At 47.2% G+C, this 15,944-nt stretch overlaps 1 protein-coding gene across 1 annotated transcript in view; it reads left to right on the top strand.

Annotated features, from left to right (window-relative positions):
* The window catches only part of commd10 (COMM domain containing 10), a 36,522-nt gene extending 35,340 nt beyond the window's left edge, over positions 1–1,182 (top strand). The window contains exons 6-7 of the mRNA XM_028996976.1: positions 776–835; positions 925–1,182. Coding sequence (XP_028852809.1) covers positions 776–835; positions 925–963 — 99 coding nt within the window. The 3' untranslated portion in view covers positions 964–1,182. The remainder of the gene's footprint in view (positions 1–775; positions 836–924) is intronic.
* The last annotated feature ends 14,762 nt before the right edge of the window (positions 1,183–15,944 follow it).

Genomic DNA, 15,944 nt, shown 5'->3' with positions numbered 1-15,944 from the left:
CACAGCAGCACAGCACACGGTGCACATAGTGAAATGTGTCCCTTGGTGAGCAGTGGGCAGCCATGACAGGCGCCCGGGGAGCAGTGTGTGGGGACGGTGCTTTGCTCAGTGGCACCTCAGTGGCACCTCTTGGCGGACCGGGATTCGAACCTGCAACCTTCTGATTACGGGGCCACTTCCTCAACCGCTAGGCCACCACTGCCCAAGGCCAACGTCGCACCTCTTCTGCTGCCGCAGCACGGAGCTGCTAGTGTTTTCTGGGCTTCGGAGAAAGATGTCGGAGTTTTAAAGGCTGTTTATTCATTGAAATATGCGAATTAAAAAGTAAATAAGTCAAAGTAAACAGGCGCTTTGTGGCTGCGGAGAGCAGCGGCTGCCCCAGATTCCGCTGCGCGTGTCTCGAGCGGGCCTGGCTAAAGATAACATTTCCCCTTTTCCTCTTAATTATGGATGATGATGTAGAGTCTAATTAATGTCCGTGTCATTAATATGCTCTGACAGTCCGTCCTGGCAAACCCCCCACCGCCGCGGCGAGCGCGGGCCCTCGGCGACGGGTTGGACCGGAGATCCACGGCCGATCTTCCTGTCTACATCAGTCCAGTCAGGGGAAAAAAGGAGACGCTAATTTATTTTCCTTTGTGTTACACAGTTCCCTCTCTGGACGGGCGAAGAAAAAAAATATAAAAAATTCCAATAATTCGTAATGAGGCCGGATGTAAAGTTCCCCTCCCGCGGCTCCTCTTCATTTGATCCTCCCTTTTGTCTCCTTTTCCAGGGTCAAGAGAACGTTTTTGTGGAGTTCAGCCATCAGGAGCTGCTTGACTTCTACAACAAGGTCGGCGCCGGGCGCTTTTCCGTCTTCACCGTCTTTCATTTCCTCCCTCCGTTTAAAATTGATCACCTTTTTCCTCTTTCCTCTCGTAGCTGGAAACGATCCAAGCCCAGCTGGACTCCCTCACCTGACGTGGCCCTCAACCCTCCACCACGTCCCGCCGACAGGTCGCTGGTGGAACGCTCTCCGTTAACTCCTCACGCTTCCATTTCGGATCTACATGAAACGATCCATCGTTGGAAAAACGAGACGATGGGATGTTCAGAAGTTTGATCGGCAAGTGCAAATATCTGGTGCTTCTGAAAGGTTTTTTTTGTTTTTTTATTAAAGTCGACCCTGTTTGCACTGCTGACTGTCTTCTTCGTCCGGTATGTGTGTCTGTGTGCGTTTGCATTCATCCAAGCGGGAAGCGTGTTAATTGGATAAGAAGTCTTGCGCTTTGAACCACGACACGCGCCTCTCTGAAATCGTTCACGTTTCTTCTCGTTCTGGTCTTTTAAAGTGAAGCGAGGAGTTTCAGGTGAAGAGCACTCAGCTCAGGAACAGGAAGGTCGATAGACCAATTTGCGGTTTCTTCTTCTTCTTCTTCTCCGAGCTGGGGGGAAGAAGCCCGGGCAGAGCTGGAGCCGCGGGGCAGGAGTGTGTTAAGCAGCATGGGGAACAGATGGCCTCTCCGAGGCGGCCATGCCAGCGAGCTCCAGCCGCGGCGGGAATGGAGAGGCTTCTATAAATGTGTGTGTGAGAGCGGGACGCGGCCTTCTGGAGCGTAAAAATCCTCAATGAGGGTGCGGATCTGTAAGACCTCGCAAGATGAGAGCTCACCTGGGATCGCTCTTCTGTCTGCGCTGCCTTACACTAGACTAGACAAGTCAAATACCATTTTATTCTCTTTATTAAAAAAAAAAAAAACTCATTAAAGATTGTGTTCCAGGTGACAAAGTCATACGTCAATCATGCACAAGCCGCAAGCCCCACCCTTGGCGCATGTCGCTGCACTTAGAGCCAGTTTGAAGGTAGTTCCCTAGTCACGTGGTCCTAATGACACGCACAACACTTTAAGTCATCGTCCGAAACACTTCTAAAAAGGTTTACTTCTTCCATCTTGGCATAAAGGTAAAGCTGCTCATAGTGGAAATTCCCTTTCGGAAAAGTTCTGTGTGCGACAGTAATTTTTAACCCCCTTGGTGATGCTGAACGTGTTGACGTTCTCCGCCCAAATCTCCAAATGGAATACAGAAAATGATTCTCTGGAACATGCTGTGGTCAAGCTGGGACCTTTTTTCCCCACATTTATTTCTTTTTGCGCCAGATATTCGTTGGTAACAGAAAGCGCCTGCCGAGGAGTGCTTGTGAAGATCTGATCGAAAACCGAGGCGATGACTGGAAAGGTGGTCTAGAAGTGATCCAAACTAGCAGCCCGCCACTGAACAGAGCTGCGGAGCTGGGATTTTACCCGGATGGAAACACGGCCGCTGAAACTGGAGCAGGAGCTCCAGGCGGATCTGGGTGACGTTGGAGGCCCAGGGGGAAAGAGCTGCATTCAAACGATAAGGTACAATAGTGTGATGAGCATTAATGGGTTCATCCCCTCGATGCAGCCGCTATCACTTATGCAAACTAATGCCAAGACCGTGTAAAAGATGCTAACGGGGGGAGATTAGCAGAGAGCCTGGAATAGCAGCCTCCTCTGAAATAAAGAGCTTGCTGTATGTAGTGTGCACCTAATCGTGCCAGTCACGCGACAAATAGGGTCTTATTACACTTTCTTATTTGAAAGAACTAGCAAGAATTGTTGGTCAGAACCCGATTATCCATGTCAGGGTCAAATGCCTATTCTGCTGCGTATGAGTTTTAAGCGGTATATTAGGACCTTCTTTCTTCCAACATCACCAACATTCCGTTATAATTTGCTCTAAAACCAGTGGAGTATGTGGAGTATCTGATAAAATCTGATAAAAACCAAAGTTGTAAGGTAACGAGTTGTTTCCTATAAAGTTGCCACTGACGGTGTCCACAATATATGTCAAAGGACAGGATTTGGTTCCAACACAGTCTGCTACCCGGCTGGCATCCATCCTGCAAAGTGGGAAGTAGGGCGCCCGATTCCCTGGAAAGGTGGCGAGGAAGCAGGCTGGGGAAGTGAGGAAGTGCCCAAGGCTGGGTATGGCAGTGGGGCCTAAATGCAGCCAGTACTGGCCAACCATTTCATGACGACAATGGCAGCAGATCTCACCGAGAAACCGGTCAAACACACTCCCTTTTTCTATATAAACATCCGGAGGTCCTGCAGTCTGTGTTATAATGTAACTGGCTGTTGTACGTCATGTACGTTGGCGTCTACACTAACCATCCACTAGAGGGCAGTCTTAAGTAGCTACCCTTGAAAATTGCTCTACGCTAGCAGCGTTTTGTGGCTCATGTTTTACAGGGGCCCTCCCAGCATAGTTTTTTTTGGTGGGGTGTCTTAATTCTGTCATTTTGGTTTTTATTAACTTGGTCACCTCCATACTCATTTAGCCTCGTCTGTTTTAAGACTATTTTAGTCTAGTTTTAGTCTATGAAAACTGATGGCTTTTTTGGCTAGTTTTAGTCAGTAAAGACTGTATTTTAAGTAATGCGATTCTGTTTAACAAATAACATTTTCATCAATCCCGCTTCATTATTAAAACAGGGCTATTTTATTGTTATATTATTGTCTCCTTATGGAGTATTCAAGAATACTCTACATCCATTCCAGTGGCCACATTTTGCCTCATGGTTTTTGACCACACATTCTGTTAAGAAAGTGCATCTAGAGTTCACTTCCTCATTTTCTCCCAGCCATCTGCTAACACACCACCGTATAGCTATGAGTCTAAATAATAAAATAAATACATATTGAGGAAGTGACATCATCTGGTAGTAGGGTGGTAGCAGCCTAGTGGGTAACATACTCGCCTATAAACCAGAAGACCCGGGCTCAAACCCCACTTACTACCATCGTGTCCCTGAGCAAGACTCTTAACCCTGAGTGTCTCCAGGGGGGGACTGTCCCTGTAACTACTGACTGTAAGTCGCTCTGTATAAGGGTGTAAATGTTGTAAATGTAAAAAGGTAATCTGTGCGACTGGATGGGAGATGCAGGAAACAGAAATACTGCATAAAAATAATAACGCAATTAAGGAAATGACTGTTCTTTACTCGGCTTGTGTGTGTGTTTCGTACGGCCCTACGGGGAGCCGGTGTGAGCAGACGGCCGTTACCGCGGCGGTGCAGGGCCCGTGATGAATGAAGCGACGCAACCGTCGCTGCGCCGGCCCAGCTGTGACAAGGACAGCCTTGACCCTGAGGACACGAGCTCGGCCAGCGCCGAGAGGGCCGCGTTCGAACAATGCGCTCCTGGGGTTCTCACAAAACCGCCAAACACCGAGAAATCCGGCGCGGGCGCCTCGGGAGGAGGACAATGGGTTTTGTTGGTGCGATGGTCCGACTCGCCGAGGCTGGCCCTCGCGTCCCAGGCGAAGACGTCTTGGAGCCTGTCAGGCCATCGAGGCCAAGAACACTGGCGCGTTTATGCCTCCTTATTCCATCATCTGTTTGTCCGCCTTGTCGCTCGGCTGCCGCGTCAGCCAAGAAAGAACAAAGAGGGAAATTTAGGACGTTTGGAACGTCCCCGTCTCGGCTCCCAGCTTTGCGCCCCTTCCCTGGCCGGCTCTGTGTGTTCTGTAAATAGAAGGCGCGCAGATGGATGGAGTCGGACCGGGCGAGCGCGCCAGCTCGGGCAGAGAGACGGTGGACCCGTCCTCGGCCGCGCAGCACGGCTCCGGCAGCAAACACATACTGTTTACCCCTCGGGCCGCCCCGTCCGGCCGCGCCCGGACTGGTTTTATTTATTTCTTCTGCGCTCATCCGGGTTTGAGCCGCGAAGGCCCAGTTCAGGCCGGGCGGACGCGGGACTCGTGGCGCGGCTGCGGTTCGGCGCAATGTTGACGAGCTCGCGCCGAAAACGCGCTTCGTGTGCTCGTTTCCACGTACTCAGTCACGGGTTCAGCCCGCCCCGGAGCAACGGAGCGGTAGGTGTGACGTTCAGGAAGTCGGTTAGAAGAACTGGAACATGTTTGTTCCCTCTTCTAACGATAAGGCGAAAGAAAGACGTCGTGCCGATTAATCTCCGCTCCTGCGCGTGGTGGACGTCATGTGACCTGCAAATGCCAGAACAGGGCTTTGCTTCGGGGTTTTGTGAAATATTACCTCGTGGTAGGCAGTCGTGAGATGTAGTATCTTCACGGAGCCTTGGAGTGATAAAATTCCAACAGAAACAGCTCAGAAACAGCACACTTCTTCATAAAGCCGTAGTCCATAAAAGAAAACGCAAACGTTACGAGGCCGTATTTTCCCAGCAAGCACTGCATAGTTCTCTATAATGTTCCAAATGGGATCTTTGTCTTTACAACCACACAGTGTTTAAATGTCAAACACCAATTAAATATTCATTAAATATGTTATCTGTTCAATAGAATAAAAGAGTGTAAATATATGTATATATTTAGCACATTTTAGATGAATGCCCCAGTGGACAGAAAATAGTGCTGAGACGGGGACATTTTCCCATTTATTGAACAAATTAACATACATTGTCATTGAAAGAGCGTTGGACGCCCCTCCTGCATCTTTAATGCGGACGAGTGTTGACGCATCAGGACAGGACGTCCCGGGGATGCCATGTCCTTCTGTGCGGCTCCGATCCTCAGCACTGGAGTGACGAGTGACACCGCGAGGCTCCCGGGTCACCGCGACCTTGTGTGCGTGGCTCTGTTCTTCTCTGTTTCGCTGTCCTCCTTCCTGTCGTGGCAGAACGGCGTGTTCTGAACGGCTCCCCTCGCCGCCGCCGCCGCCGCCGCCGCCACTCATTCATTTTTCAGTGCGCAGGAGGAGGCCTAAAATTAGGACAGTCAATGAATTCTTTACAACTCGCAGAACCTGGAGGCACGTACGCACGCGCATACGTAACTACACATACGTACTAAAGTCGTCCGAAGGTTTGATGGAACCTTGTCATTTCTGGTCATATTACATCACCAGCATCTGTGTGTGTTTCCGTGGTGACGTGCTCGCTGGCTCTGCCCGTCACCCTGTATGACTCTGTGTGAATGGGACTGTGTGTGTGTCTCAGATACTGAGAGGATGAGGCTCGAGTGGGATGAAGAGCAGATTAAAGGGGTGTGTCATTGTAGGGAACTTTCTACTCGTGTGTGTGTGCGGTAATGAGATTGGAAGCACGCTGCTCCGTCCCCTGGCAACGCACGTGGCAACGGTGGGCGGAGCCGCGTCTCGAATGAACCCAGGCCTTTTCTCCCAGGTAGCCTCACTCTACCCCGCTGCTCATGCAGATTTAATTAGAACAGGGCCGCCAGATTACCTCCACGCGCTGACGCTCCTCGCCGACACTTGAGGACATTAAAATGAAGAGAACACGAGACGTTCTCTTGCAATAAAACCGCCGGTGACACCGATCGTACGATACCGATCGTACGATACCGACTGCAATATCCTGACAACACTCCAGGCTGAGATTTATTCCACTGTAGAGAAGCTCCTCTCTTTCTCGTGTACGTGTAAATATGCTGCCAGAAGACCCAGGTTCAAACCCCACTTACTACCATCGTGTCCCTGAGCAAGACACTTAACCCTGAGTGTCTCCAGGGGGGGACTGTCCCTGTAACTACTGATTGTAAGTCGCTCTGGATAAGGGCGTCTGGTAAATGTAAATGTAAATTGGACAAATCTGCTATATATCTGGTCCATATATGCCAAAATTTTATGATGCTCTTATTTCTTTTTCTTGTTTTTGTCACGTTGTGTATGTGTTATGTCTGATGTTGGCTGAAGGTTCTGCCAATGTTAACATTATTTTATATTTGTATACATATTCAAAATGCTTTTAAATAATAAAATAAAAACACTGATGCAAAAATAATCCTGATTAGCTGAAATCAGGCCCGACTTGGTTGCAGCTCCGTGCATCATTGGATCCACGCCCTCCCCTCGCCGCCGCTCATTCATTTTTCAGTGCGCAGGAGGAGGCCTAAAATTAGGACAGTCAATGAATTCTTTACAACTCGCAGAACCTGGAGGCACGTACGCACGCGCATACGTAACTACACATACGTACTAAAGTCGTCCGAAGGTTTGATGGAACCTTGTCATTTCTGGTCATATTACATCACCAGCATCTGTGTGTGTGTCCGTGGTGACGGGCAGAGCCAGCGAGCACGTCGCCACGGACACTGTGACTCTGTGTGAATGGGACTGTGTGTGTGTCTCAGATACTGAGAGGATGAGGCTCGAGTGGGATGAAGAGCAGATTAAAGGGGTGTGTCATTGTAGGGAACTTTCTACTCGTGTGTGTGTGCGGTAATGAGATTGGAAGCACGCTGCTCCGTCCCCTGGCAACGCACGTGGCAACGGTGGGCGGAGCCGCGTCTCGAATGAACCCAGGCCTTTTCTCCCAGGTAGCCTCACTCTACCCCGCTGCTCATGCAGATTTAATTAGAACAGGGCCGCCAGATTACCTCCACGCGCTGACGCTCCTCGCCGACACTTGAGGACATTAAAATGAAGAGAACACGAGACGTTCTCTTGCAATAAAACCGCCGGTGACACCGATCGTACGATACCGATCGTACGATACCGACTGCAATATCCTGACAACACTCCAGGCTGAGATTTATTCCACTGTAGAGAAGCTCCTCTCTTTCTCGTGTACGTGTAAATATGCTGCCGGGTCTGGATCTGGGAATCTTTACCAGGGTGGTAGTAGCCTAGCGGGTAACACACTCGCTTATGAACCAGAAGACCCAGGTTCAAATCCCACTTACTACCATCGTGTCCCTGAGCAAGACACTTAACCCTAAGTTGCTCCAGGGGGGGACTGTCCCTGTAACTACTGATTGTAAGTCGCTCTGGATAAGGGCGTCTGGTAAATGTAAATGTAAATTGGACAAATCTGCTATATATCTGGTCCATATATGCCAAAATTTTATGATGCTCTTATTTCTTTTTCTTGTTTTTGTCACGTTGTGTATGTGTTATGTTTGATGTTGGCTGAAGGTTCTGCCAATGTTAACATTATTTTATATTTGTATACATATTCAAAATGCTTTTAAATAATAAAATAAAAACACTGATGCAAAAATAATCCTGATTAGCTGAAATCAGGCCCGACTTGGTTGCAGCTCCGTGCATCATTGGATCCACGCCCTCCCGTCGCCCGTGGACTGGGATGTGAAGACGCCTTCTGGAAGCAGCTGGATGACCTTGACTTACCTGGCTCTGTCGTACCGAGCAGCAAATGTCGGAAAAACAAGGCCCGCTTCCTGCCCGCAGAGAGAAGAGCAGGGTCAACCTCGGCTGTGTTGGGAGGTGGAGACGATCCCCACTTACCTTGTCAGCACCGTCAGCAAGCAGTTCAGAACAGATGCTGGCATGAGAGCGCAAACAGACAGGGCAAGGTCGGTTTCCCGGGCCTCAACGCCGTAAATAACCGATAATCAGAACTGGAAGAGCGTGCACGTATGGAGAATGAGCACCACGTATGGTACATCTACAGAGGTTGTGTGTGTGAATGATTGCACGTCTTAAAATAAAGAGTGTGCCGGGCCGGGCCGGGCGTACTAGATGGGTGTCGTTCACAAGCCTGCTGGCCCTGTGGCTGAAACCCGTTCTCCAGTCGTGCTGTCGGTATTCTCACACTCCCGTAGCGTCCTCCTGATGCCAAGAGTGGGAGTAGTTGTACGTAGGAGGTGCCGACGTTCCTTAATGTCACTGCTTGCTTCCAGAGTTCGGGCTGCTCACCGCCAGCCTCGAGGGTCCTGTGGTGTACAGCTGCCAGACCAGACTACAATGGAGCTGGAGAAGATTTCATGAAACCTGGGGAACCATGAAAGAATACAGGCCTTCAAAAGCTAGCTGGAAGTGAATTGGCAATAGAAACCTTGTCTGGACCCCTCGGGGGCAAAAGGAAAATGAAAACCAAGGTGACCAAGGAACACCTGGTGTTGTGACCCGGTGGCAAATATCAAGAAAAATGGGACTCGCCGGGAGTAGCTGGGTGAGGGTTGAGATACCTGGACTGATCTACTCATCAGCACATGCTTCAAGATAAAATCAGAAATACTCTCCTAATAAAACAGGCCCTTCTCCGTCTGGTGGCATCTTCGAAGTGACCATGTTCACATGCATATAAGCCGATTTCCGAAGTACTACTTCAAGCCTTTTTTGAATGCATTCGGTTGTGAAAACCCTGCAAAAGTACATTTTATTTCCCTCTTTTTCAAGCACAACACACTGCTGAACTGCTTAATTCGTCGCTGTGTCTCTAGTCTAACTGTCACTGTCCCATATTGAAAAAGCCAGACCGAGATGCCAGCATAATACCCGTCTACAATCTCCAGTCTTCTGTTCACTGGGATGCCGTTTTCTTGAGCCGACTGACTCAGGGCTCAGGACACTTGTTGGTGTGACAAACGATCTGCCTAATGACCGTATTTTAAAAGTCGCCATACTAGATCTCCACCGCATTCTGCTTAATACACTTTCGGTATTACCACTGCGTGCTTCAATACTTTCATTTTAGGACCCTAATTATTTTCATCACATATGTTGTCACATATGTAATAAAAAAAAAATCAAGAGCTTTATTGTAAAATTTTCACAACGAAACTTTTTACTTGTTTTTACTTCAAACATTCGAATTCCATTGGCGGCTCCACGCATGGTGTGATTGCTTGCAGCCAGAACCTGATGGTATTTATTCGAATCCATTCTTCGCTTAGTCTGTGAAGTGTCCCTTGTCCCACCGGCAGCAACATAAAGCCAATCTTATGAGGCGTCTTGATTCTGACTCACTTCGGGTAAAACTGCAGAATAAATATGTGAAAACATGAAGACAGCCTGTGGTTTTAGTCTGTTAGGAAAAATTAGGATGCATTCTTAAGATGTTTTTCATGCAAGGAGCTTTTGGAGATTTTGCTCAGTGGGTTTGTCAGAAAGACAGCTGGACCCAGCCCAAAAATGGAGGAATTAACATTTTTAAATCCCAATTAATTGATGCACTTGGATATTTGTGGGATGTGAAAAAAAATTAAAAATCTCTCTTTTTAGTAAGTGTGTGTGTGTATATATATATATATATATATAAGAAATAAGAAATAAAAATCCATTCGCGGGCCGATGTGCATTAGCAGCTGAGTGGCTGTTTGAGTCGAACAGAAGTCGCCGTCTTATGTTTTATTCACGTCTAAATTGAAGCTATTTTAATTTCTTGCTCCCCCATCTTATTTATGTGTGTGTTTGTTTGTGTGTTTGCTGTGCTCTGCTGCTCCGGTGACTGTGAGTTGCTGCACAAAGAGGCAAACGAGAAGGGACGACCTCCCAAAAATTCATTCATCCGCACTCTGGGCCCCCGCAAATCACATTACCCATAATTCTCTGGATTAAAGGCTGGGTCGGGGATAAGAAGACAAGAGCAAAAGACAAAAACAGGCCGAGGGGAGAAGGCCTTCTAATGGACGCTTGCTGGCGAGATGGGCCGCGCTCTGGAAACCGTCAGGGCGGAGACATGAAAGGGGCCGGTGCTGGATGGCCAGAATAAGAAAAGCACAGATCGCAATGGAGGGGTGGTGTTAGCATGATGGAAGTTTCTTTGAAGGAGCACGGGAAAGCGGCCTGTTTCAAAAGACTGGAACAAAAGGAAGGGCGAGACAGATGGAAGTAAAGAAAGAGAGAGCGAGAACCTGAGGGACACCGCACCACCTTCATCTATTATGGATGAAAGAACGAGGGACAAGATCATTTGCAGCTAAGATCGTCCCGTCGCCTTCCAATCTCAACATTTTACCACGGAGAACTCTGAAAACCCGGTTCACCCCACGACATGCGTGTAGCTCCCAAACCTCTGAACATCTGAAGCAGCTTTCTGCTTTTGTCACATTTTACAAGTTACAAATACATTTCTGGTATTAATATTCTTTCTCATGTATTGTTTTTCCCGTTGTCTTTACCTTTGTTTCAATTAATAGGTCTTAATTTCTGTATGATTCTGCAGTACCACACTTTTAAACATGTCGATTATTATACTTTATAACAAATGTTGTCATTCGTTTTGAATGGGGATGGGAGTCGTCTTGTATTCCGGCCATTATGAAAGTTTGGCCTGCAAACGTTAACATTACAAGCTTCTTTGGTACTAATGCCAGAGCAAATACGATATTGCTAATATCATGTTTGACTTTTTTCTAAATAAATTAGGGTGCTCAGTCGATTAATCATACAATATGCAGTGAATTAATCACAATTAATCATTTGCCAATCGCATTTAAGCATGTTACTTAGCGCAAACGTCAGCCAATCTTACAGTGAATAACATGTTCATTTTTGACAACCAAAAAAATATAATGATGCATTTGAAATTTGTGATTTTACTTTCGTACAAGCAGCCACCACCATCCCAGAAATCCCGGCACTTGAAGACAAAGAGGGCCCCATCGATGCCCGACGTCACCGGTGACTGATGAGTCTGCAGGCTTCTGCTTGACCCCCGACCTTTGGCTTTATGGGCGGAGATGAACCTCATAACGGTCGCTGCTCCCCTAAAGACCTGAGTGGCGTCCACTTGCCGGGTGTCTGGCGCGGCAGCAGGCGACACTCAGCCGAAGATTAATGGCGCGTTTGCTCCGTCCGTCAACGGCACATTAATGCATGTGCGACGCTGCAACATCATCTTTTCCGGACAGATTATTTGTGTACGCCAGCGCCTCACCATATGGGAGGGTCCCCACCGTCTGGGCATGTCACCAGCCTGGTGAGCCATCGTGGCTATTTCCAGATTTTTAAATGGCTGAGCAGCTCAATGCGGTTTCTCTAGCGGAGAGGTGGAGTTCCCACTTTTTGAGGATGGAGGTGCAAGCACTGTTTAAAGTTTTGAAGTGAAGTGAAAGGTGAAAGGTCTGCCGGCTGAAGGTCAGATAACATGATTTACAGAAATCAACATGTTTCCATGCAGTGGAATTTCAATCTGATGGTTAATGATTTCATTATTGAAAATGGGTGATCAATCACTCACAATCGTTTGGAAATTGATTTACATTGACCCTTCCCTCTAAGGCGACTCGGACCTGAACCACGTGGCCACCACGCGTCCCACAGGACAGCATAATCTGCACACCCATCGGTGTCATGGCGTTTTCACCTCAATCATAATTCATTTAAAAAAAAAAAAAAAAAATTGCTTCAAAAGTTTAATTCCAAAACCAGCACTTTGTAGCACTTTGGCCCCATTTTTCAGGAGATAATGGAAGAGTTATCTGCGGCGCCCTAATCTATAATTAGAGATGTGGGAGAATTATTCTTCAGCTTCAGTTTTGATCTCCTCAATCATGGGGGGGGGGGAATCCACTCCGACTTCATCCTCAGCCGACAGCGGAGGGCGGGGCGGCGCTGACCTTCGGTGGCCCTGGGGGATTGTGGGATACCAGAGGCGATGTGCCCGGGAGCTGATGAGGAGAGGGTGTGCACCTGGGGTCCTCATATTGAAGGGGCAGAAGGGGCCCGAGATCGCAGCAGCAGAACCTGCGAGACAAAAGATCTACCGGTTAAAAGTCCCGGCACGTCACTCATTATATCACCGTCATGCCAATTTCTTCACCTCCGATTCCTCCTGACGAAATGTATGCGACACCCGGTGATGTGTACAATACACCATATCTGTTGTGCAAGATCTGTGCTCATCTTCCTGCTGGAAACATCGACAACACGAAAATGTGAAAATACGTAACGACTCCTGACAATAATAAAATGGTTCAAAGTTAAATCAAAGGTTCTAACTCCTGGACCTAGAGTCAATATCGGTTGTGAAGCAGGAAATCAAATTAACGGGGATAAAACGCACAACAGTGGGGGTTAATAAGAGGATAATAAAGATTCTACACACAGAAGTAGAATTTCAGTGTGATCAATCGGAAAATAAAAAATCGGAATAATATCTGGTCAGTTGGGGTCTTTTGTGTGAAAACCCTAATGAACCTAATAAATCGAGCCAAGATGGAACCAGTCTAGTGTCTATTGTGTATATTGGCTGTTGCAGATAGTTCCTAGAAAAGATTCTAAAATATGTTGCTGCAATGCAATTAAAAGCAAAATGCATTTTAAAAACAGATGAAATATGAGGAGAATCTATAGACTGCACGTGTACACAGTGTAAACCTGCTCCGGCTGCACCTCCATCCCCTCTTCAGCTGTGACTTAGTGGTGAAGACTCTCTGGCCAGTTAACCGCGAGGGAGAGACGAAAAAGCAGGACTGGATTCCAGGGCCAGGTGTAAGTTCCACATGTCATATGAAGACATAACAGACTACATGACGGAATTTTCCTCCCGTAAACGACGACGGCGTACAGGCAACTCTTGCTTTGCTTTGCTGACCACATGCTGGTCCACTCTGGTCCACTCTGCCACAGTGGGGCCGAATAATGGATTTATTTACCGGCGACAAGTCCACACTGGCCGTCATGAAGACAGGCTCTGTCCAAACACAGACGCGTCAGTGTAAAAGAGAAGAGAGCTCTTCCCCTCTGGTCCCCAGAGGGGCTGTGCAGATGACCTTCAGAGGAGATGGAAATTCTCCCCACTCACTATCTGCAGGACCTATTACACACACACACACACACACACACACACACAAATACACACAAAAAAATCAGCTTTAACTACACTGCTGAAAATATTTAAGGGAACAAACATTAAGACATCCTAGATCTAAATGAATGTTCTTTGTTTTTTACATAGTTGAATGTACTGACAACAGAATCACACAAAAATGTGGTCACCACCTGCCGGACCGTGCCTTTATTGGGGACGTCTTGCTAATTGCCTATCATTTCCACCCGTTGTGTGGAAATGTGTGGAATTAGTGTTGATTCCTAAGTGGACAGTTTGATTTCACAGAAGTGTGATTGACTTGGAGTTACATTTCCTTAAACTGAAGCCTACAAACCCATTACACAAACGCAGAGACAGAAAGCGTCAGCCAATCAAATCCATTTATGCAAATTTTCCTAGAGTGGTTGGCCAATCGGTCTGTTTATTTGCTGTTTATTAAGTGGCTATGTTGTCGCGAGCAGGAAAATGGACGACAAACACACCCACCCTGATTCGCAGACGTCTGAGAGTGCAGAAAACAAAATGAAGCAATGGCGACGGCGTTAATCCATGTCGTTTTGGTCCATTTAGACAGTTGTAGACATCCAATCAGCAAACCCCATTGTAACATTTAATTTGGAGAAAGAGGTCATTTGTTCCAGGATGGAACAAATAATAAAGAAGAGTGAGGGGTCTGACTTCACTCATAACACAGATTCAGAATACTTTCCGAGGCAGGAGAGGTACTTGAAATTCCATGCATGGTCGTACATCCTGCGCATGGTGCGATTATGGCGAAACGTGGGCAGAGAGATGGTGTGAAACATAAACTCAAATGTCCCCAAACAAGAAGACAGAGAGCAGTTAAACTCTCCTACTGGAAATTACACCCCATAATTGGACCGTGAAATTGGGCCTTTAGAGGCAAAATGGTCTATAATAAAAGCTATTAGATGGCCAATATTCAGTAGCATCGGCCTCCAGTGAGCCCCTGTAACCGTAGTCCGCCACAAACATCGATTTTAACGGACCTGCACTGCTTACGTTAAACTAAACCAATCCCGTAACATCGGGGTAAGATCACGATCGTCAATTGCTGCAGCATGAAAAGGAGCGTGGGAAAGTTTAAGGAAGCTGATTTGGGGGACATAATTATGTTTGACAAGGTGAAATGGGAACTAGTCAAATGACTACAGCGTACTAGTTTGTCAGAGGGCCGTATTTATTTGAAGTAATTAGAGGTTTTTACGCACATGAAAAGAATCACCACCACCGTGCTGTAAACTAGACGTTTCACACATCAAACCAGAGTCCAGACTAAACACACATGTTCATCGAGGAGTTTTTGGTGGGAAAAAGCAGCTGTGATGATAACGCTGTATACAGTAGTTGTGATGTCCGTCCCGCGGCCTATCAACAAGGTTATGGCCGTTCAGGACTGCCAGGCACGCTGGTTGTTGCTTCTGTTGATTCTGCTGGGTCCAGTGGACATGTTTGAAACTGGTGTGGCTGTGTGGGTTGTCTGTCACTCTGGACATCGGATTCAGACTCGCCTGGTGAAAGAGAAAGAGACCACAACACGGAGAGCTCCTCTCCACCCAAACAGCAGAGTACAAAGGAACGCTCTTCAAAAGAAGAGCACAAAGCCTAAAGACATTTCTATACGCTCAGGTACCAGCATCAGAGAAGGTGCCAGGTTATCTGAGCCAACCAGACGAGAGTCACGGAGGAGAAATCCTGAATTGGCAAGAAAAGCAGAACATTATCCCCGCCTCATCTGCACCTGCGGAACATATCTTCAGCAAAGCTGCCAAGATGTTTGGGCCTGAGAGATGCAATCTCAGTGATGCGATAATTAAATGGAGCGGTAAAAGTGAATAAAATGCATGAGTGAATGAACTAGTCTACTAGTTCTACTACCAAACCTGGACCCTCAGACCCTCAGTCCAGGATGAAATGTATGCACACATCTAAAATGTGTTCAGATTTGTTAAATAATGACTAGTTTAATGAAGGAACGATTTGCGGAAAAATTAAACTACATGCAGAAACAATAAAAATAGATGATTACACTAAAAACCTGTTTTATTAAACTCACACACACACACACACAGACAAACAAATCATTATACCAACATGACACCCTTGGTCCACACTGCGAGGCCACTCAATTTCTCACTATCACACACAGAGGCACAGAGCACAGGGCCTGTCACACTGACTGGCAGATTCAGACCCCACGCCAGATGTGTGTCTGTGCTGAAATAATCTCCTCTGGTGGCGCGGATTTCTGACGCCCGATGATGACACGTCGTCTGGTTGGAAAAACATTTCATTTTTCCAAGTCTGATGCAACATTTTCACAATGGAGCTGCGGGCACCGTCCCTTCAGCCACAGTCCTGTTATTAAAGGGGCTGAACTTAAGCTTCCCTTCCCAT

Source organism: Denticeps clupeoides, chromosome 11 (assembly GCF_900700375.1).
Source record: "Denticeps clupeoides chromosome 11, fDenClu1.1, whole genome shotgun sequence".
Taxonomy (NCBI): domain Eukaryota; kingdom Metazoa; phylum Chordata; class Actinopteri; order Clupeiformes; family Denticipitidae; genus Denticeps; species Denticeps clupeoides.
This window is presented reverse-complemented; position numbering and strand designations above follow the sequence as displayed.